The 26718-nt window shown below is 48.8% G+C and overlaps 2 protein-coding genes across 2 annotated transcripts in view; both read left to right on the top strand.

Annotated features, from left to right (window-relative positions):
* LOC128729318 (all trans-polyprenyl-diphosphate synthase PDSS1) overlaps positions 1–6296 on the top strand; it is a 33873-nt gene extending 27577 nt beyond the window's left edge. The window contains exons 6-8 of the mRNA XM_053822988.1: positions 5600–5731; positions 5797–5991; positions 6075–6296. Coding sequence (XP_053678963.1) covers positions 5600–5731; positions 5797–5991; positions 6075–6296 — 549 coding nt within the window. The remainder of the gene's footprint in view (positions 1–5599; positions 5732–5796; positions 5992–6074) is intronic.
* A 4992-nt stretch (positions 6297–11288) lies between these two features.
* On the top strand, positions 11289–15250 carry LOC128729093 (uncharacterized). The gene is made up of 4 exons (XM_053822744.1): positions 11289–11438; positions 13490–13621; positions 13678–14600; positions 14860–15250. The coding sequence occupies exons 1-4, from the start codon at positions 11289–11291 to the stop codon at positions 15080–15082; spliced, it is 1428 nt and encodes a 475-aa protein (XP_053678719.1). The 3' UTR covers positions 15083–15250.
* The last annotated feature ends 11468 nt before the right edge of the window (positions 15251–26718 follow it).

Genomic DNA, 26718 nt, shown 5'->3' with positions numbered 1-26718 from the left:
GACAAAAAAAAACATCATAAGATCAAAAAAATCACATCTTTACAAGTTTTGCCGTCAGCTTCACCTACCTACATCGCGCAAAGCTGCTCACTTCTCAAGCTTTCTTACTGTCTCGCGAGGTTTCTTTAGCAGCGGGTCTCAGGTTCGCCGAGGTGGTTGGAGCCGGAAACCTATTTGTCACCGCTACAGATGGACTTGGGCGCAGAGATGGCTCTGTTGTGTCACAAAGCGGACCGTTCTCCACCCGCCGGGCTTTTCCGGGTGTGATATAATTGTTGCGAATGGAGGGAGCAGTAGGCGCATGAAGACCAAAACGAAGAAGTGCACGATGAGAAGATGCCGCAGGCAGTTTGTGGCTGTTGCGCCTCGTCGCATGTCATTCTCGTGTGCCACTCTCACGCATTGTTTGCCGAACGTGCGAGAGGTGGTGTTGCAGGCGGTATTGCATTTGGAACAGCGTTGGCGTGTGGGTCGCTTGCCAACGCCTCAGCATGCCATTTTGGCCCATCGTCGCGCCCCTTATCACGACGGAATAACACAAAAAAATTATCCACGAAAGCCCGAGCGATGCAGGAGTGAGGAATAATTACTCAGATACCGAGAGCATCGTCGGTGAATGGCTCTGGTGGAAGGGCAGGCGACATAAGAAAAAGTGGCGGTCTGATAAAAGGCCATAACGCGCGTGAAAGGGCACGAGAGGGATGAAACATAATTGCAAAATTGCCGCGACAAAAGCCAATGACAAATCGAATCAAGCAAGAACTAGCCTGTTGCTGTAATTGCCTTTCGAAGGTTTTAGCAAATAACAAATTATTATGTCACGGTTGTGTACCAATGCGTCTGTCCGTTTTTTCTCACTCTCTATCTCCATTTTCACTATTTTTCGACCCCATCTGTTCCCCTGCTCACGCAACCGAGGATGAGCACACATCATGTGGACACATAAAATTTAGCGCGAAATGTTGTGTACAGCTTTGCGTATACTTGTTGCAAAGCGTGAGGGAAACATGCTTACCAAATTTATGTAAAGAGAAGCACAAAAAACGAACATGATATAATTAGTACCAGTCGTGAAACGCACCCATACACCGTTTTGATTGCCCTGGTCAACGTCGCTTCCGGCCGAGCGCTACTAACGATTTAGGGTGCATCGTTTAAGGGGTAGCAACCGCGGATATAAAGCTTGACAGTAACGAGCAAATGAATGTAAAATCAATAAAATAGAAGCAGAAGAGGGGTCGCTAGAGGTGAACGTAACCGAGCCTGCGCCGTGGTACGCATCTGGAGTGGATGGATGGATGTTGAGCGAATAGAATCATCCAGCCGACGGGTCGTGCCGCTGACATTAAGTGCTTATTTAGACGGTAGTTAAGAGCTCTTCTCGCAGGTGGTGGAGCTCTCTTCGCTCCTCATTAGCTGAGCGCTTAGAGTGCTGAATTATTACAGCCGAAGACGTCGAAGAGGGAGAGGTACGCAGATGAACCTCATTGGCACCGTTATTGGTTCGAGGGTCTGATGGATATTTCGACGCATTGGGATCGTTTCCGTCGTAATGCGGTCGTGGTATTCTTGCATGGCGTGGTATGCTTCAGCTGGCGATCGAATCCGGCGCCAATGGCGGTGCCTTTGGCGATGGCTCGGTTTATTTTAACATCTTTTATTAGTTATTTCGTTCCCGGAAATGTTGCCCTCCGAGCGCCTGACCCGAGAAGACGGAAGTATAATTCAAATTAATTGTCCTTCCTTTCGACTGATCGTACTTGATCGACTTCCTTCTAATCGGAAATCAAACCCGACATCCATCATTAATCGCTGAATTAATCAACATCAAAACCGGTGTTCGATAGCAAACTACAAAAAAGCAGCTCGATTTCGGTCACGGTGATCGAATGGCATGGGAAAAAAACTCCACCGCTCTGTGGTTGAATACGAAGTCTGCAATTAACGGTACATGGAATTTATTCCGACCTACTGATCCACTGTGAACCGTTCAAGTCATCAACGTTTTGGTTTCCTCAAACTTTCCGTTTCAATTGCTTCGGATCGACGTGAAGAATCTGTGTTCTTTGCTGGGAAAGAGGGTGAGATGCCACATCGTTACTTGATCTCGATCCTTAATGCAGACAATGTCGATCGCTAAAGGGTTTGTCGAGTATTTTACGATTTTCTACGCGTTGATTGCAAACGTACAGTGAGTACCCAGTTTACGACAGCAATGCTCCATCTGGGATCGCAAGCATTTAGTGCTGTGTAATTAAGAATACTTTATTGTATAAACATAACATGGTACACCCCTTGTACTGGCTCACATTCTTCCTGATGCGATGCAAATATTGCAATAAAAACGTTTCGTCAACAATTGAAGCGCACTGTGCATTACGGTACTCTAAGCGTTCAGCTGAACGAAACGGAATCAAAATAAAATAATAATAATCACATGTTATCGGCATGTTCGCTTCGCGTTCGTTTTCGTAAACGAAAGACTGCTTCGCTCGCGCAAGCGACGAACTCGCGCTAGGTTGAAAAAAGAATGCTGTAGCGTTGCAGAAATACGGCGAGTTGAAGGTTATAAGCTCTAGCTCGCTCGAAAGTTTCCGTTTTGTTATTAATGCAGATTCATAACTGAGTTTTATAACCGTAATCATTGTGAACACGTTTCCTGGTTTATCGCGGGGCGGATCTTTATGGCGCTCCGTGACCTATAAAACGTTATTCGATTAGGTGTCGAATGTTTGTTTTACTTGGATTTGAAAACTGTCGCGGGTGTCAGCGTTGCCAGCGTGGCTCAGCCTGGCTTATGTTGTATGTGCAATTATCCAATAATGGAAGGTCGAGCATGTAACATCAGTGGCAATTTGTAACGGTTGGGTAAACCGATGTCGTGTGGTCGCAACTTCGCGTTTTCCCGTCGCGCGTTACCGACCAGGGCGCTTTGGTCCCCCTTCCGTCCACGGCAACCTCCTTTCTGACCGACCATTTACTTTTTCAATAATCAACAATCTGTGAGCGGCCATGATTTATCAACCGCTCACGGCGGCCGCAATTTTCCTCCGTGCCATTAGATAAAGCGAATGATGAAAAAAAAAGATGTTGAAAATTAAAAACTTCTGACCTACATATGCACCATCCGTCCCTTAGCAGATCTACCCTTCCGTTCTCCCTCTCACTGGGGTTCTTCCGGCCACCCCGCGAGTAACGGTGCCTTTTCAAAATGATTGCCCTGCTCCGGCGACCTTGATGCTGGATGATGCCAGCACCCGCGGGGAAAAAGAACGAGAAAAAGCGGCAGAAAACCCATCCTACGAATGCGTTATACCTAACGATGGTAGCACACACACGCGCACGAACGCATACACCCACACACGAGGCGTGTAAGTGTGCCAATTTTCCGCACCTTGCATCACTAGAAATACGCGCTGCCGGGGAAGGGCAACGGAAATCGTGTCTGTGTCTCCGGACGCGAGAAAAAGGCTCCGATCAGAGGTGTTTTGTCTTTTGCCGTTGAATTAGCGCAAGTCGTAAGAAACGCGACAAAAGAAATCGTCATTTCCGCAGGAGCGCGCAGTTCAGGTGGAACTATTGCTGCAACTACCGAGGGATAACAATTTGACAGTCAGCCAGCGATGGGGGCATTTTTTTGTTCGCTTTTCTCACCTACGCTATTGCAGGTGTAGCAGCCTCTAAGTGTAGATGTGGCAGTTGGATTCGCTAATTAGCACGGTCAACTACGAGACCCCCGAGCGCGCGCGCGCGCACTGTACCGCTGGTGGCCAAGACCTTCTTGCCGCGACTTGTAAAATCAACCTTGGAGCTCGTGGGGTGGTGAACGGAATCTCGTTTGATGTTGAATAGGTTTCTCCCTTTCCCTTCACCCCAGCCACGCTTACATACGCGTACGTGCGTGAAGATGCTCGATCGCGCTGGCGATCGGTTGCTCAGGTGTCGATTTTTTTATGTAATTCTCATCTGTTTGTTCTGTGTGGTGTACATGCCCTGTTTCAGGCTAGAGCATGCTCAATGGCAGTAGAAGGGAACACGAAACACAGAGCCCATTGAGGCGAATAGCAATTTTTCCGCTGGTGTGTGATTGTGCCTCGTGATCAACGGCAATTCGCTTAAATTACCTGCCACGAGAGCATGGGAGCAGAGGCTGCTTTCTGGTGAGCTAGTGTCTTGGCCACCAGGGTGGCTGGGCCGTGATTAATGGATTGGTTTTGAGCAGAAGTAAACGGCCGAACGTTCGCAGAAGCTGGAAACAGGCGAGACCTGCCACGATCGGCATAGGTCATCATCGAATCTGCTTCGCTTTCGGTTTTGAATTGGTGTAATTGCCGTCCTTTGACTGAATTGGTTTAGTTCTCTCGGTCAAATTTTAAAAGTACACTGAACCCCGCGCTTTTCTGCAGCCCACGTCCACCCTGGAAGGTGGGTGCAAAGAGCGCACAATAGACACGCATTAACGATCAGTTTGTCAAGCACTTTTCCATCGCAAACAACTGTTTACGCGAAGGTTGAACCTCTAAAATCGCCTATAATGAATTTACTGGAGGTCAGCACTGGACTAGGTCATGAACTGGAGTACGAGCGATATGTTTTATGACGGAAAATTTGTTCCTTTGGTTCTGTTTTGGTTTCTGTTCAGATATATATTGATACACCATAAAATAGGGGCGTAAATATCTGCAATCTTAAACAGCAACGTGATTTTAGACTGCCATGACCTTGTGTGATTGGGACGAAGGATGCGCAATACACCGAAAAGTTGATTTTGAATCGAAATCTCTTTTTCGATTACCAAAACTGCTTTGGATACCAAGTCATAGTTTCGTCAAACAAACTATCCGCTTAAGGCTGCCGGCACATAGGCAGCGTCGAAGGTTTCCCACTAAAAGCAGCTTGGGTTGGGGAATTCTTTTTGTTTGCGAATGTTTGCCTTGATCGTGCAAACAAACGAACCAGCTTCAATGTTGCCATTGTCTAAGCAGCGTCACATTTCGGCGGCTCATCACACCTAGAACACCCCATCGCACCTTATCTGCCAGGCGTATGTGCTCAAATAAGGCTCGTTATAGTGGAATAATGGAGTGTTTTCTCGCCGATGCAAAGCGCGCGAGGTTGCCTGGGCAAGGCGAATCATGATTAGAAGAAAAAAAGCGCTATACATCGCGACCATCTCGTTTTCGAACCATCGTGTCCGGCGTTTTGTTTGCTTATCCACCGTGGGTTTCGCTCCTTTCTTGCAGCCCATCCTATTAGAGTTCATTAGACCCAGGGCGGACATTCGGGGCTACACTAAGCTAGCGGTCACAATGGCCACCGTTCTACGATTACATCGGGTGCTGTTCAGTTTTGTGCAGAAATTAGCACATTGGGCTCTTCGTCCATTAAAGCTTTCGAGCTTGAGGCAACCGAACGTTGAGTGTAAGCTGTACGCTCCACTACTTGCTCTGTCCCGGGCAAATCGCTGCTGGCGTGAATATATTACTGTCCTTTAGGGGTATTACATGATGCGCGTCTCAAAATGTGTTATATAACGTCGCATGATCAGACTTGTTTCGCGTCCCATTCTGATGATTCTTTTCACCTCCCGCCATCGTAGGTTTTAACCGATTTGGTACAAGGCGAGTTCATGCAGCTCGGCTCGAAGGAAACGGAGAATGAGCGCTTCGCACACTACTTTACGAAGACGTACAGGAAGACGGCATCGCTAATAGCCAACAGTTTGAAGGCCGTAAGTATCTTCACGATCTCACCGTACTGGCGTTCTCTTGTATTAACAACTTGGTTGCATTGCAGGTCGCTGTACTGTCTGGTGCTGATGATCAGATGGCGGAATTGAGCTTTCAATACGGGCGCAACCTTGGGCTCGCCTTCCAGTTTGTGGATGATCTGCTGGATTTCGTGTCGAGCTCGGAAGCGATGGGCAAACCGGCTGCAGCGGACTTGAAGCTCGGCTTAGCCACTGCCCCGGTGCTATTCGCGTGTGAGAAGGTATGTTTTAGCGAGCATGACACAGTTTCCCTTACGCAGTCCCTAACTTGCATAAATCGATTCCTCTTTGACTTCCTTTTTAGTTCCCAGAGCTGAACCCAATGATCCTGCGCCGTTTCCGGGAGCCTGGTGATGTGGAGCGAGCGTACGAGTTGGTGCACCAGTCGCAAGGACTCGAGCAGACACGCTTTCTTGCCCGCAAACACTGCATCGAAGCCCTACGGCTCGCGTCTCAGATCAGCGAGTCACCGTATCAGAAAGGCCTAATTGTGGTGGGCGACTTCGTGCTCAACAGGATGAAGTAAACGTTGAAAGTGACGATCGCGAATGTGAGGAACGAGATTGATCCCGTGTGCGTTTTCTGGCTTTCCTCACAGCGAGGGATTATTTTACAATTGGAGTTCGACGTACAACAATCATACGAACAGCGCTTCCATCGCACTCACCGAGCGATTGGGAGATGAGGGAACGAGTAACAGAAAGATAGATAAGGTTATATACAAAAATCATTTACAATCTACTTTACAATCGTGTGCATTAGCACGCCTCAGGAACTAACGTGCGCGAATTCAGGCAAGATAAAAGACAAGAAACCACCCAAAACGAGGGCTCCAAGACTCTCACAAGTCCGAACAAAACCCAACATATTCATGAGAGCTTGTACTTGAGGGTTTCATCGAGCATGGTTTGTTCGTTGAGCTGTTCGTTGTATCATTCAACCTCAGAGATGTGTGAAGAATCTAGTAGATCAAAAAAAAAGGATTGCATCCCAAGGCATCGGCTGAAAGCACGATACACAGCACCACGAACGCTCGTTTAACACTTAGACTTAGTAACTAATATTAGCGATTTATTCGAGTATCATGAAAGACAGTTTCACAATCTCGACATAGGGACGGGGTATACTTTGCAGAATCTATGGCGCTTCTCCATCTTCTTCTCAGGTGATGGGGTAAATAGATAAAATTGTGTTTCTTGTTCAATATTTCTGTATTTTCTAACTATATCTGTCCTTTTCGTTCTTCGTTTTATACTTTTCAAATCGTTTTCCTTACTTGTTGAAGTAACAATTTTGCGTGTAGTTTTTTTTACGTTTCAATCATGATTTATATTTTCTGGTTAGGTATTGTATGAAAGTGACCAAATGAAATTATCTACGAAAGTGAAATGAAATTATCTGCTATTAATTAATAGCATGAAAAAGTGCGTGAACTAGTATGGTTGTGTCAAATAGTTTGGGAGAAGGCTATTCTTTTATTAATCAGGAATAATCGAGTGTTTGAACAATGTGCATAACGAGTTTTTTTTATATTGTGTGAACCAGAGAGAGTTATTCTAGTGATGGACAATAGTAACTACGTGCAATGATTTGTTTAACCTGGATTGGAATGCATCGGAGCAAGCATTGCAAATGAGTGGAATCGTAAGCAACACAAAATAAGAGCACATTGTTTTTTATTCTTTTACTTCATGCAATCACAGATTAGTACGATTAGCAGCGCATCAGATAGAGATTACATAACATATTTTTGCATTACCAAAAATTGTTTGCTTCTACCGGTTCGTTAATTTATTCACCCGTTCAACTGTAACTCTACAGCCCTCAAACGATGGGTAGCATTAGGGAAATGGTGACTGTCTGTACCTCGTGCCCAAATGCAAACAAAGTTTAAACCGTATGTGAGACTACCAGTGCAAGAGGCAATAGCACGAAGCGAATTCAACGAAACGAATGTGTCAAATAGGATAGTATAAATGTTACTCGCACTGCCAGCTGCACCGTACCGATAGCTGACTTAGGTGAAACGGGTATTGTTAGAGGCCTCCGTAGCTGTTCTGTCCTTTCCTCCTGGACTTTTCCGTTTGTTTTCCACAGTTGCCAGTGTCGGCAGGAAATCGCACTTCGCCCGTTCGCCGTGGGGATGTGCGAGATTTGTAAACAATTGAACGAGCGGTCAAATGTTAGCACAAATCGAACCCATTCGAGCCACCAGCCAGATGAGACGGATTGGCCAACGAACGACACCACGGGGTCAACGAGCGCCTTACGCGAGCAGGGTACGAATGGCGGATATAACAGGCTTTGCTTTTTGGGTGTTGGTGATAGATTAGCAAAAGAGCCTGCTGCTAATGATACTGGCTAAGTGCGAATGATTGTTAAAGTGCGTTGAAGCCAACTCAATAATGAAAACTGATGAAAGGAAAATATAAAATATAAAAATAGTGTGTGTGAGCGAGAAAGAGGCAGAAAGATAGATAGATAGAGACAGGTAGAGAAAGGGGGAAATGTGAGGGCGGAAAATAGAAGAAATATGCAACGTTTTGTACGGTTTGTACGATATACGAAGTGTTCTGCGAGCGTTAGAATTTAAGTGTTGTTTTGGGGTTGCGAGTGTCCCCAGGCGACAATCTACATTAGATTTGCTTGCTTTACCTTTAACGGATAAGGCTACTCAACTTTACTTTATAATTTTCTTTGCTATGTTGTTTCCATGCGTTACTCGAACGGAAGAAGGCCCAAGAAGGGGGATTGCGAAACCCATGATCAGCGGATCGAACCGATCAGCACACAAAACCACATCCAAACATAGTACCAACTTGGCAGCTACAGAACAAACGAGCGTTCGACCTGGCGGTAGGAAGCCGGTCGAGTCGATGCACAAGATTTCGGGAACCTTATTGTAAATAGTATCTAATATTTAATGAACCCTTGTCGACAAATAACAGGATGTCTTCTTTCGTTCTGCTCCTATATTCTTCGATTGCATCCGTTCTGTGGAAATGAATGCAAAATTTTTACACTTTGATAGCAAAACTGCGCACGCTCACAATACACATTTTCACATAAATCCTAACACCTCCTAAATAATAGAAACGCCACGTGAAACATGGTCTTGGTAAGGGGTACTTTGCGTTAGAAAAATGGTAAAGCATAGCTAAAAACCTTCATGATTAATATTTCATAATCACATTATTTTTTGGAGGGTGTAGAAGAATCAGATATATTGAACAAACAATTCAGAACATTCTTTCGATATGTGTTAGTAAAAAAGTAAAACTCTATTTCGGAATCCGTTGCAAAAGATTATTTTTGTTTTATTTTGAATAGTGTTTTTTAAAAAACGAGATAAAACAGAAAAAAGTGTAAGACAATGGAGTGAAACTGCATCCCAGCTACAGAAGGGTTGCACATGAACAATATTCACGTGGATGTTGTTTAATAAAACACGATAGATAAAATAAAAATATGCTCATGAATGATTAGCATGGCGAGTTTTGGACGGTGGCAGAAGAAACATAAATATGTTTTCAGTATATAGATAAGAAAAAGAAAAACTAACATCATTGCCTTGTACTCGAGCCTTGTTATAAACTGATAGCGAGGTTAGATGACTTGAATGGATGTGAAGATTGCCTGAAAGTGCGTGCGAAATCAGACCAAGCATAGCGGTGAGAAAAAACTGTATTATCAAGAGAAATTTAAGAAAGCAATTTTTAAAATGATTGAGATCAAAGAAAAGAAGAATTTATACATACAAATCAATCGAACCGTATGCTGGCAAAGCAGGAGGAAAGTATAATGACAACACCGGTAGGTTTGCCTTGCCAGCTAACTGAAGAAAATGAAGATAGAAAGGGCTTAGATGGCATGTACATTTACTAAGGCACGGAACGTGAACGCAACTACGCACACAAGCTGGGGTGCATCATATAGCGGGGTTTGGAACTTAGTTGTATCCTTTTGTGAGCATGTTTTCCGTACATATTATATATACAATAAATATACATAAATACGGTACATTAACGTGAGTCTAAAAGGGAGACCAATAAAATCTAAATCAATCACGTGGAGTAAATATAAGCTCTCCTTTCGTAACTGCGTATAGGGAGATCCTTTTTGTATGGTTCGTAGTGAACGAATAATTATCAAACAAACGTAACTGCTAGTATGGCACTCAATCAGGAGTGCAATATTGTTTCTGCTACTGGTATACCGTTCCCTTTCGAAGAGCCCTGTCTCTCGGAGTAATCCTTGAAACAATCCTCAACAGGGCTTGTTTCCTTGAACGACTGTAATATGAGAAAACTGCGTCATACCTTGTTCGTTTTCTCGCTCGAGCGCTTCTGAATATCCTTCACCCCCACGCATTTGAGCCATCCTCAAGAGCAAATGAAATGTAAAGTTTGCAAAGAATGGCATTGGCGAAAGCACGCTATTAAAAAAAACAACAACAACCAATTTCCACTCCCCAAGAGAATCCTCCTCCGAGGGTCTTATCATTGCCCCTCATATAGCGCTTGTTTAGTGTTGTGTTTCAGCAGTAGTTCAGGTCGCAAAAAGGAAGCAAGGGGCTCGTACTCCGATGCACTGCCAGCAACCTCAACATTTTGCTCTCTATTTCATAACCGAACCCACTGAAGGACTTTTTGAAAGCACCCCTAAGGATAACGGTAAAAGCTCACCTCGCATACCATCGGGCGCACGGATGTTAGATCGAAGTCCTGGTATGGCGCAATGCTGGCACGAAACGAGTTTACTTGCCGTTGGTTGTTTGCTAAAAAATGCTGCCAAGCTCTGTCGCGAATGATACCACCACCGTCCCGGCCACGTGGGTTTGTTTTATGTTTTCTACTTGCTTTTCCACAGCCGCAACCCAGCGTGCGCTTGATAGTGGTAGGCAAATCAAGCCCGCTTTGCGAAATAAAAACAACGACCGCAACAGTGAGCCGCATCGTAACCCGAGCGCGATAGGCAGGACTGCTCGCACACAGCTACTAGCTTAAAACTCGAGCCTAATCGAGCCCTCACGCCCTCACGGAACGACAGGGCGTTGCATTCGCTTCCGTTTCACGGTGCGACCTGCTGCACGACCAGTTCTCCACCGGCGCTGAGTCCGATCGGTTCCCTGAAAGCTCGTCGGAAGGACGAAAACACGGACGCCCTACACCGTTCCCTTTCAACGTGACTGTTGAAGTAGGGTGTGTGTGTGTTGGGGTGTGTAGGTGTATTACGAGTTGCCGCTGCAGACGTTAAAGGGTTCGTGGCAGCCGAGCCGAGCTGCTGTCAGGTTGATTTCCAACCCATCCTAGATCCCCCAGACTTGTCGCAACTGGCACAGTGTGCCACTAGGGCTGTGCCAAGTGAAAGAGCAAGTGATTGTGTATGGGTGGCAGAACCATTATCTGCTGTGCTGGTTTGAATTTCGTCCCGCCTGTTCCTGTGTACTGCTTGGGTCGATTGCGGAATGTGCAGTGCGAGCTGTAAGTGCGTCGCTAACATTGTCTAACGACCGCGCATGGGCTCGCACAACCTGTCGGATCATCCGATCTTTTGGTGCGACGAACTGAAGCGTTACGAGCGAAAGCGAATCGCCGATGAGAGCCTTCGCGATTGGAAAAACCGGAAGCTGATCGAGCGACGATCCCGTGCCAAGGAGCAAGCCCATGTAAGAGCCCCACAGAGCGAGGGAACATCGTGCTAACGTGTCGTGAGACGAGAGTAGAGCGTGAGGCGAAAGCTCCCAAATGTCTTAAAATTGTCTACCTTTAGGCGCCGACGACGAGCTTATCCAGGCGAAATTTTCACAGGACCTTTCCAGCTCTTCTTTTCTGTCGTTGTCTTTTACTTTTTCCCTCTCTTTTAATTGGCCCACAGCAGCAAGGTGATAGCTGTCGCGCAAGAGCTAAGATACCTCGTGTTGCGTCTGTTATCTGCGCACTGTGATCGATGTTTTCGCTCACTGCCCTCGGAGGTGTCTAGCTGATCGTTTCCTCGCCAAATCAATCACAACAAGCAACCGTTCGAATCAACCAACTCAAAGAATTTTGACGAAGCTGCACAAAAGTTACATTTAGCGCTGAGCAGTTGTTGTTTGTGTAGATAAAAAGTTACAATCTAAGCGATTACATTTACTTTCTTCCATGCACCGAGAGTACACCTACCCTGTAGGCAAAACCGTCACGCTTACTTCCTTTGCAGCTGTATTTCGAATCCTTCGCGCTCTGTTGGAGTGCTTTTTTTCCGGGATGATGCCTTGCGCATAGATAGGTTGGTGAAGCACATTAGTCACCGTACTAATATATTTATTACGTCGATTTTATCACACCGGGGTGGTTGGGCATGTAGAACGTATAGTTCACCGATAAACCGAAGGATTATTGATTACGCCCCGTGCTATCGGAAGGTGTATTGCCGTCCATAATTTACCCCGAATGCCTCGTTCGGTGACATCGAAAAGTGGGCGAGTATCTGTTTTTGGTTCATCCACCTCCCCCAAACCAACAGTAATGACCTTCCAGAACTCAATTCCAACCATCGCCAGCATTTTCGTGGCCTGCTTTTGTGTGTTCGAGGCGACCTGGGCCGTGTCATTGCCCAAGCCGAGCACATTGTGGCTTTGAAAACAGGTTAGAGGTAAACAAACAAATTACTTGCCCAACTTTAGGCACACGGGGGTGAACTGCTTGAATTCCCGCAACTGCGGTCACCTTCCTGTACGGGATAGGCGTTGGGGTGGGTTCTGGAGGCCGATGCAAGGGGCTGGCGGGCAGAAAATATTATGTTGGATGACACACATTTAAGCACATCCTTCACCTTTCCTACTTCTGCTGCCAGCAACTGCTACGCTTCGTGATGGGTCGTCGTTTGGCTCGCAGGCAGAGTTACAACCGATTGCGGCCTTTTTTCGGTATGTGTGAGCTTGTTTACTGTTTTATGATTCGAAATGTGCTTGCTCCATCATCGGATCGAGTTATACTGGGGACAGAGGAGCTGTGTCTTTCGCACATTGCGTGCCGTTCTTGTCGTAGAAGGAAAGCACACCTAGAAACTGGTGGAAACCATGTCCTATCCCATTGCGGATTGGGGTGTAATCGCGGTGATTTGACATAAATCATTTGTCATTGCAGATATGGCAGGCTGAATGCTTGAAATGGGGATTTGATTGTGGGCTTCAACGTGGGCAATGGATACCGGTGAAGATTTGTTGGACTTCAGTGATCGATTTCACCAGCGTTTTGAAGGGAAAGAGAAGTTTGCTCTCCTCAGAACTATGTAGTGGTGCTATCTTCTCAGACATCTTCCACTCTTCGTGGGAATTGAGAGCAACTCAATCGAATTGCTGATACTTTCATAGACTAGTTGAACCCCTTGCGTAAAATTCACCCAAAGCGAGCCTACTGAATCGAAACATTCAAGGACTTCTGTGAGCCCAATGTCGGCGCTATTCGCGCATCGTTGGTCGGGTTAGCTTTCGAGTGTCAAGCGAGGTTACGCCTCATTGCCGCAGTCAAGCTATCCGAGCCTCATGCAGACGTTGTTCGGAAAGATAGCGTGGTGGCCTTGACAAATCCTCGGCGCTGCACACATACACAACACTGCGTCCATGCGCTAGGTACAGGCATCCTTTTCCCTGCTTTGCAAACCGTAGTCCTTTGCAGGACCTCACCGTGTGCTTGGCTAGTTACACCGGAAGAAACTAAACATTCACGGACAAAGTTTCCTCTCTTTCAGTACCGAGAAGTGATGGAGCGCTACTCACCGTGGGGTCGCAAGGGAGGCGGTGCACCGAACGACACGATTCGCATGCGGAACATCCAGCTGCAAGGGCTCTATCCGGAGACGAAGAACGTGAGTAGTCGTCAGGCGGAAGTGAATCGGTGCTGATGAATATTCTTCTTTCGCAGGACCTACGGAATCCCGTCTCGGTTGGGCGACCCCGAGGCGTAGGGGCCGGTGGTGGTGGTGCGCCTATCCGTAGTGCTTCAGGCCAGATCCTGACTGGTCTGACAGATGATCCGATCATCAGCTTCAACGACGCCAACCGGTATCATGTGGATAACGAGCTTCGGTACAAGACGTCTCCGGCGCAGAAGCAGACGTACCGCGCCGAGCTGGATCGGATTGTGGCGGAGAAGGAGAACCGAGCGCGCAAGTCTCGGAGTTCGGAGTTGGTCGAATCCTCGCAGGGTCCTGGCCCGGTTGGGTCCTGCCCACGCCCTAATGGTGGTCCGTGGGGTAAACCGGGTCCTGGAGGCAAACCATGGCGGCCACCGAAGAACGTTGGCCACAACTTCATGAAATCGATGGGCTGGACGAACAAGGAGACGCTGCAGGACCTCGACCTGGAGCTGGTGAACCGGATGCAGCGCCAGCTGGAGGAGGAGAATCGCTTCCTGAAGCGCTTTTCCAACTGCTGCTCACGTTGTGTCTGTCAGTGCATCAGCAACAGCCTCGAGCAGGTACCGGCAGCGGGGGGCAGTGCGGGAGCGGGGCGGGGGGTTGTCACCAAGCATCACCCCTCACCTCCGGCCACGGCTCCTGGTCCACAAGCCCACCACGAGTTTCCACCACCACCACCTCCGGATCGCCGCGTCCCGAGGCTCTGTAACCAAGGACAAGTTCCTCAACAACAGGCGCAACAACAGGCAGGGGCGGTCGGGGCGGGGGGTGGACGGCGCAATGGCGGGCGGGTTCCACCGACACGTAACTGCATGATAACGGGCGGAGTCGAGCTCGTGCCACTGCTCGCCAAACGGCGCTCCCAACCGCGCCCCATTAGCCTCGGTACGACCGACGTCACCAAGATCGATAAGTACACTGCGAATGGGTAATAGTTGCTATTGGCCGCCTGTTACGGCTTCCTATTTTCCCATCCACTTCTTCCGAGCTCCAAGAATTTGATTCCGACACCATTTTCCAGACAATCAGCCGCCTGACCTATCTTTGAGTGCCAACCTGTACCTGATGCACAAACGTTCTTCTCTCTGTTTTTCTCTCTCTCTCTCTCTCTCTTTGTCTCTCTATTTTTCTCTTCCTTCCGCCACCACCCGAACCCGCCACATACCCCTCGCCCTACGACCGCGCAGCAGTATCGCACGCCGCACAGACGACGGCTACCTAACCGACCTGTGCAACCAGATGAACCAGAAGCAGCGAAAGGTCGAGACGGTGCGTGCGCAGGAGTTCGAGACGAGCCGGCAGCACTTCGAGACGTGGAGCACCTTCTGGGGCCGGCCAGGCCACGGGGCGCCACTTCCGAACAAGAATAAGCTCAACCTGGACAGTCTGCTTTACAAATCGCGCCGCTAAAGCAGAACCTGTACCGTGCTCCAACACCTGCCAGCAGCCTAACGACTGCGGCAGATGAGTCGTGAGCCGGCAAGCCCGGCGACCGTCTCGAAGATGGACAATTTTCTTCACTTGCCGATCGAGCGCAAGTGAGTGCAAAGTTGCTTCGCTTTCATCCGACACCGACGAAACAACCCTGGACCTTCACCTCCATCGCATTGTATATAAGGTACGACGGAGCGGTGAGTTTGACAGCTAGAGGTTGGACGAGCAGGAGCGCAGAAAGGGAGATAGAGGCACAAACCGACCGCCGTGTGATTGAGAGGAAAAAGCGAACCGTAGTCCTTCGAACCGTTTCTTCGTTGCTCGCTGTTACCTAGTACATGTAGTTTATCCAAGCCGAGATGTTACGTTTTCGTTTGCTGCCCACTGTTTACCACAACCGACCACGCGCGTTGTACAGCTTTAAAAAATCGATACGCTTCATAGAAGATCACAGAACGGTGGATCCATCCGTTCCGATTTGTTCACGTTTACGCGATAAAGGAGTCGAGATGTGGTTATTAACTTATGCATCGCTAGTGTTACCAGTCGCGGCGTTTCATGGCTCCCAGGAAACAAAGCACTCCAGAACGTTCATCTATGTCTTTTGAGTCTTGAAAAGCTTCCACTTTAAGTGAAATAAATAAGCCCAATATGAAAGTCACTTGTTGCTTTGCGTCACTGGCTCCACGGTGGTTGCAAATTTTAGGTGGTCGTTTCGACGTCTTGCGTGGTTTGCGACTACCGAATGCCACTCCTTTCCAGTATGTGTAACCTTGCTGTACACGTCTCCAGCAGATGGTCCAACATCGACGAGCTATAGATGATTCACAACGCTTTAAACCTGGCCAACTGCGAGCATCTTCAGCGTCCATGGGTCAAACCGATAGATTCGCTAATGGGATAAAAGGCGTCGTGTCTTCACATCCGGCATCGTTGCAGATGGAGCCATATCGGTCCCGATGGTCGGCAAAGAAAAAAGGTGGGAAAAGGGCACGTGCAAAGATGCACGTTATGGGGATGGAAAACCGTTTGCGGCCCATCAGCAGCGCTATCTTGGGCGAAGGTACGTGTGTGTTAATAGTCTCGTCGTGACGATAGAATGGCTCACGTTTACTTCCCGCACATCCGGCAACGGCCGACGGAGAAGGAAATCGAATATCGCATCGACCGATGGGGTGTCACTTTCGATTTGTACGAACATCTCTCAACACCTCGGTTTCGCCAGTGCAGCGTTGCTTGTTAGCGTTGACTTCTCGCTCTAAGCTAGCTTTCTCATTTCGCCTAAGTCGAGACGGTTCGGTGGGAATTGGCGGCGAGTCTTGCAGGTTGGAGTTGACAGGTGTCATAGCAATCTGGAGGAGTCTTGTGATCCCAACGGAATTCCAGAGCCCACGATCGTGGAACCTTACCGAACGAAGGAGGCCTGCTCAGTGCGCCGTACATGGGTGTCGTACGGAGCCATTCCGTCATGTCACGCCATTTATAGTCTCGCAAATCCCAAGGCCTTTGTTTGGCAACGGAACAGCTCACATCCGCCGGGGGTTGCTAATCCCGGCCAATCCCGTCCGGTAGGTAGGAACGCTGGCGATCATCGATTAACGTCGGAGTTACCTCAGTCAGATTGCAAAAAGCACCTGCGTTGCCTCTCTGCACGTCAACGATGCCGGCTCTGGAATAGCTAACGAAGTGAGGTCGTTTTTGTGGCCTCTTTGGAATTTGCACACCAGACAGATGGGGCTGCAATTAATGAGCCCCTCCTCACTCACTCACCGCAGCGGGGCGCACTCGAGGTCTGAGGATGTACACAAATTAAAACGCCTCGCGCAAAAGCTAAAGGGAGCGAAAACGAAGAGAAATTAAGCACGAAAATGTGCTCGAGTCGAGGGAAAAGACTGCACAGGGTAGGAAAGGTGGGAAAGGGCATTGGGTGGTTTGAAGTAATCGATCGACGACTATACACCGAAGTGCAGAGCCAGGTTGGTAGGGCGCCGTTATGCAACACTTGGGCGATTCCGAAATTTCCATGCAAGTGATGATGGTTATATGACGGCAATCTTCACCTACATCAACTGTCCACCCGGAAAGGGTGCTGCCCCAGCCCGTGCCCTTTTACGGGGATGCCCACAACCCCTGGATACCCTGAGGTCAAGGCGCTTGAAGCCTGGACCAAAGATTACGAGCCATTGAGGCGTTTGATGGCAAGTGTCAAAGTTCCTCGAGCTCACCCGAATCGCCTACGGCCATAGGCAAATCGCCCTGTGAGGCCACCGGGATCGGTCCAGGAATGCCATTGGGAGGTCCTACGGGCACCTCGACGCGACTGGAGGTGTGATTTGATGACGCCATACCTCGCAATCAGCGGTCGATTATGGTGTGAAGCTTGGCGAAAGCGCCATTACACCGTGATACGCCAACAGGGATGCGATTGAGCACCCAGTAGTGCTGCTCTTTGGCACGAATTGCCTTCCAGGTGGCCGTGTGATAGGTCCTTTTCACGCCACGCGATATTCCGAAGCTTAGGTTGTGAAATCGAACACCTCCAAGAACACCACGTGACATTGAGATGCTCAAGGTGACCGAAAATGACGACTTGGCCCTGGCAGAGACAGCTATATTCTTCTGCGTCGTTTAGCATAACTCATGCTCATTAGCACCACTGCGTGTGTGTCTGGCTAGCCCGATGTATGGCCTCGGCCTCGAAAAGACTTCCTGTCCACGTACACCAGAACCTGATAGCGACTAATCTCGAGCCGAAGATGACGGGGGCGTCTCATCAGTCGCAGGGGTTCGCTGCAAAAATATGCTAATCACAGCTCGACACCGTGTTGATCGCGTGTCGCAGCAGTCGTCGGTTTACTGGCGCTGCCGGGTTGATTGATGACATGAAGATGCTTACAAAACTTCCTCAATGCAGTCTCGACTAGCTCGATCCGCTTACGGCGACGGCCGATGGTCGAAAGGTCAGCGAGTTTTCGCCGCCCCGGTGGAGCCTTCCTTAGGTGGCATTCGAGTAGCCACGGATTGAGTGCATAATTAGTTAATACACGCTGCGTACACGTGTACCGGACCGATGGCGTTTTTAAGCACAACGGGTTTGTAAGAAAAACGCAGCGGAAATCATCGTCGATGCGATGATGCGTAGTTGGCGGGAAGTAGAGGCAAAAGAAAAGCCCCATTACCAGGCTACTTGCAGCAGTAGACACCCAAGAGTGACCCAAAACCCCACTGAACACATCTGCACCGTTCGAGTGGGGGGATCGCACGAGAAAATGATGCGCCATTATGAAATCAAACTCCCCACCGATCGGTGTTGAGCTGAGAAGAGGCACGCACTTTCCCCGACCGTTTGCGGCATTCCGAAGAGATCCAAATAATTGATGCTAACCGTTATGACAACTGCGTCTCACCAGCTGTCAGTCGGATGGAGCAGAGTTCGTTGTTTTGCGTTTCGGGCACTAAGAGAAAAAAAGGCGAGCCAAAAAAAACGGCACACCGAACGCGAAACAATAACCTGTCAAAAGATGTAACTCAGCGAGAGTGCGACGTTCGGGCGCTTTCCCGAGCAATATGGTTACCGTAACCGAGACCGGTGGCTCTGATCCGCGGAAGCAACACCAGCCGAAGTGAGTCGCCTTTAATGGCGATCGATTTCTCGCGCGATTGGTTTTAACGATGCCACTTTACGACTCGCGCTAGAAGACGGCTCGATAAAATGTGCCACAAGCTGCGAGCTCTTTAAGGGCCGTCTCCAATTGCATGTTCCGGGTACTGTACATCGTGGTTCGGTCGCCTCGTGGCTCATGTATACGTGGGGGAATTGGTTAACTAGATGCAATTGAGCCAGGCTCCTGAGTCGATTGCTTCATATTTTAGCGTGTGAAGAGAGAATGTTCCGAAGCATTCTAGCGAGATATATATATATATATATATATATATATATATATATATATATATATATATATATATATATATATATATATATATATATATATATATATATATATTCGTTGCCACAGAGGGTCATAACCTCTCAGTTCTCATTGATTTTCCAGGCCCGGTTTAGTCAACAAATGAGTTAATAAATTTACCTCACTCTCAACATTCAATTCAATTTCAATTTCAATATCTCACATTTTTTTTTTGCCTCGTTTAGTCCCACATTCTTATCTAAGCCACCTCGGTACCAATCTTCCACTATGCACTAGACATACCCCTGCGGTTGCATGTTGCGCGAGAGGGCTGCATTTTGCGGCCCTGCGAATTGAATCGTCGGGATTTGAAGGCACCAACAATTGGTACGTACGAAATGGCACAATCAGTGTGAGCGCAATGATAGCGCCGCACTCTTTAATTGACTGAGAATCGACCCTATTCGTCGGTTTGCACGACGTAGGTCGAGCGAAGGAACAAAACGGCAGGAAAATTTTACCAACGTGAGCCCGTTTCATTCAAACACAATGTGTGCAGCTCAAGGTAGGTGGCTGGCACTAATTAACGTCCCAAATGCGTTCTGGTTTTTCTGGGCAACGGATGCAGATTGGCTTTGGCGAGTGTAACAAATCTGAAGGCGACATAGGGGCACTATGCGGTGACCCAGTTGGCAGGGTCAACTACCTCTCGAATAGGTGGTTGGAGTGCTCAAACGGTTCTCTTTGTTTTTCACCCGTGCACGGATCAAAGGTGAAGTAAGTATACTCTATTGTACTTTCGTATACGTAGATTAGTCGCATTCGTCAGCAAAAAAGCTCTGCTAAAAGCTTTTTTTTTATTACGTATTAACGCTTTTACGCGCATGATTGTAAGCAAAAAAAGAAAACAAGAAAAGAAAACATCGAGCAACCTAATACAAAATTAAATTTCCAAAAAAAATCAATAATCGTTTGACATTTAAGAGCGTCAAAATTGTCTTTATCGACCCTTGCCCCAAGCGCCAATCTCACCCTTACGCAAGCCCACCTTTACACAGCGCATTTCCCGCCAAGTCCCACGCTTCCAGCGTAGCCGCTTTTCCGATCAACCCCGGCACGCAACTTCACCGATCATCTCGCTTTCCTGCGCCTGGCCAACGGTCATGGGTTGAAGTTTCGGTTCGTGCCTATTGGGTCTGCCCTTTTTTGCCGCCGTGTGACGTTTTGGTTTTCTGATTTGCTCATTTCCTGCGTCATAGTCAAGCCACCCAGGCAAGTGTTTGCTCGTTTAATCGAGCACGAGTTTGATCCATTGAATTCTCATCACCAGCGGCAGATGAGCGCGGGCTCTCCCTCCAGCGAGACGTGATTGCCTGCAGGACATCCCAGATGGCCGACCGGGATTGCGTAAGTAGCGGCCATCCGCTGAGCTGGTTCGTTTTGGTTTTTGCCTTCCTTCGGCTACAGGGCATCAGCTCAAAGCCCGGAAAGACACAGCGATGGGTGCAGGGAACGGTGGAAATTAATCAGCAAATGCAATTAACCCAAACACGGTTCCTGATCATCGATAAAATAGCTCTTCGTGGAGTGCTGCTTTCAAAGTAGCTGCCATCGAACAACGCTGGGTTCTACCGAACTGTTCAAAGCCTCGTGGAATTGTTTAGCGCGCGCATTTTGTGATGTTTTAGTGGCGCAAATTTTGGGGAGAAAGTCTACCGAAACTCAGAGACCCCAGGAAGGTCACTTCGTCGTAGAACTCACCGAACATTGCGCAACAACAGTGCCATCGCTCAATCCAGCCGGTTGTCAAATGTCAGCGAACGGCGATGACTGACATTTGGCACGAAATTCGCTGGTGTGTGCGAATGAGTCTCCCAGACGCACCAAAACGCGTGTCACGATACCGATGAGCAGATCATAAGTTTGGCACACGGGGTCAAAAGGCGCGCACACGAGCCTGACCCGTCTGGTGTTGTGCAACGCGCTGCTCGGTTATCGATGGGAACAATATGACCAGTTGTGGGTCGACTCATTTAAATGGTCAAGCTATACCCAGATGGTTGATTCTGTGCGAACAAATAGGTCCGTATTTGGCTGCCATGCCCGAAAATACCAACACGAAGCTTGCCTGATGCGATTCGCGTATAGAAATACGTCCAACAGGTGGCTCTCGCCTCAGTTCACCTAACCCCGATCTAGACTAGCCCCACGACTGTGTACTGAGGTGTCTCTGAGTATGTCTTTGCAGATCCGTTTGTGGCGTGTTGTGGATCAGAGGTGACGGTTGAAGTCCCAATCGATTCCACTCGCTCGAAAGCCCATTGAATGAGCCTTTATCTGAATTCGCACACTGGTGAAATTATATTGGATAATTGAATTTTCGAAAGCACCCCCTACCATATCGCCAATATTTGCTCGTTTACGTGGCGCAGCTGTATGCTGTATGGACTTGAAGCTGCGTGAAAGCGCTTTTGCTGGCCACAAACGTGACGCTCGTTGCATGCTTTTGACAATCCACATCTAGCGATCGATGGGTTCGCAAATGGAAAGGATGTCCTGCATTGACCGAGCATGACTCTTGGGTGGTCTCTGGAGTGACTTTTTAAGCACGAATAATGCACCCCACAAAACCATCGGTGTTCTATTTTTGCTTCCCGCGCTTTTGTTGGGGACATTCATACCACCACGCCACGATCGTTGCCTTCTAAATCAGGTGTAGTTCCTCGAGATGCGTATGCAATTTTCACTCGGTGGGAAACATCACCCTGGCCCAAGGGCGGCTCTGTGGGAGTGTGGGAAGCTGCGTGGGAAGACGCCCCAATGGACGATGCTAATCCGTTTCCGAATATGGCGTTCCCAGGGCAGCGTAGTATTAACAAGCCTCTTGCTAGGGGTGCGTGTGTGTGTGTCAACTCAAGGCAGAAGCGCAAGGGCGAGAGGGCCACGGGGGATTTTTGGGGACGCGATGCGATCATCTGCGTTCGGTTTGAAGCGCTGGACCATTAATTGGACGACCCAAACCGGAGACGTACCGTACCGCATGCGTTTACATTCCTTCGAATGGGTGTCGTCATTCCGACCATCGGGAGCATCATCTTCGAAAATAATATTATTTTCACAAAGCCGCCGCACCGCAGCGAATGCTGCGCTAGTGAAAGTTAATGTTATGATGATGCGGTCTCGCTTTCGTCCTTCCCTTGCCCCATTCCAGCATTTCACCCCGAATGGCGGCTGGTTTGGGGATGGTGCCGCGTTTTACTTCGATTCGATACTCTCGATGCTTCGTTTGCGTGCTTGTCCGGATCAAGAGGGAGCCCTCGATGATCTCGAACCGAATCAACTTCAACATTGGAGGTTGGAGCACGCGAACAGGCAGCGCATTCTAGCACGAATCCGCGCTCTCTTCCAAAACCCTTCGTGAGCCCTTTCTGTTCGCTCACTGGGTTCACTAAGCTCAACATACAATTTGTTTATCCTCTCACAACCGCTCCACAGGCATCTAAGGGTTTAGAATACAGCTAAGCTTCAGAGATTTCTTAGATCTGACAATCCCACGAGCCTGAGGGATTATTGTACCTCTCTCCGCCTGAGGGCTCATCAGGAGAAAGCCCATCTTGGCCGAGCACCGAGAGGAGCCCGCGGATTCTATCACCTGCGCTTGGCCTATCCAACGCCTGTTCGTTCGGCTATTAAATCGCCAATAAATTATCCCGTCAGCTTGTAGCAAGATCCGACCTGACCCGGGCGATCCCTAGAGGACACGATACCCGCTTGTTGAACCCATCGATCAAGCTTACCGAATCATTCTAACGGAGTATGAACAGTTTCCAGCCGTAAATCGTCCAGAGGCAAGAAGGTTTGGATCGCCGTGGAATGTCGAATGCCGTCCTCGAGGTTAGTGAGAGTGATCAGAATCCGAGAACCAGTAGAACGAGTGTTGAGTTACCTGCCTGCGAGAAGATTCTGAAATATTCGATATGACGGGATATGTCGTCTTGTTGGAGATCTGTTGATGACGGAGGATCGGAGATTCACCATGAGCAAATAATGGTGGGTCTTTTGGCGAATTGTATAATATGTGATAAATTCTAGACCATTTTCTCCTTCTCAAGAGCCACATGTAGAACAGCTTTTTTGGCGTAATACCAAATGGCGTTTTCCGGTATCCCATAAGCGTTGAAGCAGTTAGCGTAGACTAGCCACAGTGCAATGGAATGTACGCAAGAAGTCGCACCCTAATCGTCCCTCACTTCCCTTTCGAAACGAAAGTGAAATCGTAAAATCCTTTACCCTTATGTCACTGACGTTGCCGCAGGCAGCGATCGCAAGGTACAACCGATGAGAGATGCGCCAGAGGATGAGCTCATCTGACTTATCCACCGGGTTCACCTTTACCGGTGGCTTGTTGAAAGGTTCGAAATTGTTTGCATTCCTTCACACGCTTCGGGCAGGTAATTCGGAAATTTCCTTGCGTGCCCCACGTGGACTCGAAAACGGCCGGAAATAATCAGCCGATGGCCATCACTTAATCAATCATACGACCGCAAGCGAGCCAAGCATGTCCTCCTCGGGTCCGTTGTTCGTTTTATCGACTTCCATCACAATGCACACGCGGGGATATTACCTTCCACTACCGAGTGGCAAGCGTATGTGCAAACACTAACGATTATTTAAACACCTGGCCAGCCAGTGAGATATGCAGGCTTAACCGGATCTTTTTTTCTTTCTTTTACGCACTTGAATGTTTTCCATCTCCCGCTCGTGCCAGCAGCAGCTGATGATGATGATGATGTTGTCACGCAGCAAAAGAAATGGAAAAAAATTCGCGACACAAACCGAACTTTGTGATGAATGGATGGTTTGTGAGCATAACGCTTTTCACGGAAAAGAAGGGGGCGATCTGTACGAAATGGATCAAAATCGATCATTCCTAAACCTCAGCTCAATTCGATCGAAATTTACACTTCGCGGCTCATCATCGTCGGCCTTTGCGGGTGGCCAGTGGCCATCGTGGGGTGAAGCAACACCATTCCAGATCCGATCGCCCATCGTCCGCACCTAAAGACATAATTGGCAACGATCGAGGTGATGCCTCTGCCGAGGCGGTATTGCTGATCCCCTTGTGGTAGGCTGCAAGCGTTGGATCTGGTGGGTGGTTGCGAGGCGTCCGTTGATTGAACGCTTTGTGTAGCGCTTGGTGTGATCTAACGACACCCTGTGCAACTGTGCGATCGAAGGCTTTCGTCAGAATTGTTGCCCCTACGAGCTGTATGAAAACATTTTCTACGATCAACGCCAGCTGGTTTCACCAGTCGCACGTGTCTCGAGTAGAAACATCCCGCCATCTTGCATTGAAAACTTCTACTTCTGTCACGAGGTGTTGCATCTATGGCGCTTTTAATTCCAGTCACATGTGGCTGGCGATTTACGAGTGGGTCACTTGAAACGAGACAACTTCGAGGCGTATTCGGTGTCGTTAAGATCCACGAAATTGGGCTCATAGACGGATGTAGGAAAAAAAGCTGCACGGTGCTCTGAGATGGGTCGTCAATCCGCCACATCCGACAGGACCACACCCAGAGCGAAGATCCACGCGCCTGAAGCTTTTGATTGGAAAGCCGTAGGAGATGTTGGGAATGCCACCCTCCGTAAAAATGGTACCCGAAAATGACCGGTTCACTCGCGCCCAGCCTGTAGCATGGACCGCATCGACTCGCCCCCTTTCCTTAACCTCCTCCTCATTCCGCCTCCATCCCCCCCCCCTCCTCCGTCATCATTCACCAGCCGTGCGCGTCGCTTTTCCCACCCGTCGGAGGGAGCTGGTCTGCGAGCAACAAAAGCTCTCGCGTGCCCGGGTGGTGGTTTCAGTCGAACGTCGTCGTTCGCCGTGCAAGCAACCGAGCCAGCTTAACGCACACGTAAGGAGAGCCATAGCAAAAGGGCCCCCAAGTGCGCCGTTGTAACAGAGGTGCGATCGCAGAAGCGCTCGAAGACGCGTGCAGGTGTACCGGTTGCACTCGTGAAGGTGCGTGAGTGTGTGAATGTGCTCAAACGGTTTCATGAGACGCACCAACTGTTGAAGGTGCTAGAACTCAAAAGAACCTCGGTCGGTGTTGACTCCCCTACGAAGGGAACCGACATCTTGTGGGTTTGTGGGTGCGTGTGATTTTGTGCAAGTGTCCATGCGCCTGGCCTCTGTGAACTTCTGAACTTGTGGTGCCCAAGAGCGGTTGGCAAGAAAGCAAAAAGAAACATTTCCCTCGAAGCGCCAGAACACGCCGGTCTTCCTCATTATCAGCCTTATCAACGGCATCAAGCAGCATCGTGCTCAACCTGGCCTGAAAACGCCTGCGCTGTGGAAGAAAGCGAAAGCGACAAAGCGAGAAACGAAAAGAAAACCGAAAAACGCCGAACATGAAGTTGGTAAGTTGAGCCGGTTTCGAGAACGACATCAACGACGCGTAAAGCGACGAACCCACTCGATCACGCTTGGCAGTTACGCATGTCGCGGAGGCTGTGAGAGCGATGTGGGTGATTTTATTGTACTTTCGCGTACCCTCCCCATCATTCGTTATTCATGTTGCCCAATGGGTGCGAATGTAACCGGGCGGATCACGATTTGTTTGCCCTCGCGGTTGCAATCGCTGCCATTTGGAGCCAATTTTATGCCCGAATGCAATTCGAACCAATTTAGAACCGATCATCGGGCGTTCATACGGAAGCATACTACTCTGCTTGAGCAGATGCCGTTGGGTTGCCTTCCGTTTGGACCGTAAAAGAGTGCAGTGGCTCGAAACCGCCTTCCTCGAATTAAGCTCCAGGGCATGCCGAAGTTTCCTACCGAGACAATGGGAAACTCGAGCCCACCAAACCACAACCACCTCCGTTATGGAAGAGCCGTGTCGCGGTTGACATTTGACGCAAATCGATCGTAAATGATTGGGTTGGTTGCTCCTTTATTCGCCCCTAAGGAGCATGGAACCCGTGGAGACAGCAATACCATTCGTGACGAGAGTGGCCTCCGGAGAGACTTGCCCTGATAGCTGTGCCGTTTTCTAGCGCCCTTCGGGAATGCGGGACTATAAAACAGCACAAGCCACAGGCCCAATGCACCCTTTGCTCGTCCACGCGGCATCGCGCTGGCAGCATCTTCGAAGGAAAGTGCACACAAAAACGGGCCTAACCGCATCCTACTGGAGGACTTGGGGGGCTTTCTATGCTGGTTGGCTCGAGGAGGATTGATGTTCGACGCTCGCGGGAATGAAACCGTCTAATGAGACGTTTGTGCGGTTTTGCGCGTTCTTTTCCAGTTCACTGGTTGCATTCTCCCGTTGGCTTTCTCCATTCGTCGCTGGTCTGGAATTTCCGTGCTACCGATCGAAGCGGCGGCGCAAAAGGATTACGCGGGGGGCTCACCGACAGCTTGAGCCATCGCTCGCAGAGACAATTCACTTTCATTTCGGTTCCCTGCCTTCTGATTATACCTTCCTTGCGAGCAGGAGGATCCACCGAGGGTTGGTGTTTTGTGTTTCTCTTTCGGAGGTTTGTTTAATCCCATTCCTAGGTTCATTCTTCACGGTTTCTAATGGATTTTGAATGCCTCCAGCCGGTGTAAATTGCCCTCACACCGGGCCGGGTAGACGGGCTAAACGAGAGGGTTGAGGATGAACAAGCAACCACGAAAGACGATGAAAAGCAGATCAA

This window comes from Anopheles nili, chromosome X, assembly GCF_943737925.1.
Source record: "Anopheles nili chromosome X, idAnoNiliSN_F5_01, whole genome shotgun sequence".
NCBI classification, from domain to species: domain Eukaryota; kingdom Metazoa; phylum Arthropoda; class Insecta; order Diptera; family Culicidae; genus Anopheles; species Anopheles nili.
This window is presented reverse-complemented; position numbering and strand designations above follow the sequence as displayed.

Coding starts and splice junctions, on each gene's coding strand:
- LOC128729093 (XM_053822744.1), top strand. CDS start 11,289: ATGGGCTCGCACAACCTGTCGGATCATCCGATCTTTTGGTGCGACGAA. Junction 11,439..13,489: donor GTGCCAAGGAGCAAGCCCAT/GTAAGAGCCCCA, acceptor TCACGGACAAAG/TTTCCTCTCTTTCAGTACCG. Junction 13,622..13,677: donor TCTATCCGGAGACGAAGAAC/GTGAGTAGTCGT, acceptor CTTCTTTCGCAG/GACCTACGGAATCCCGTCTC.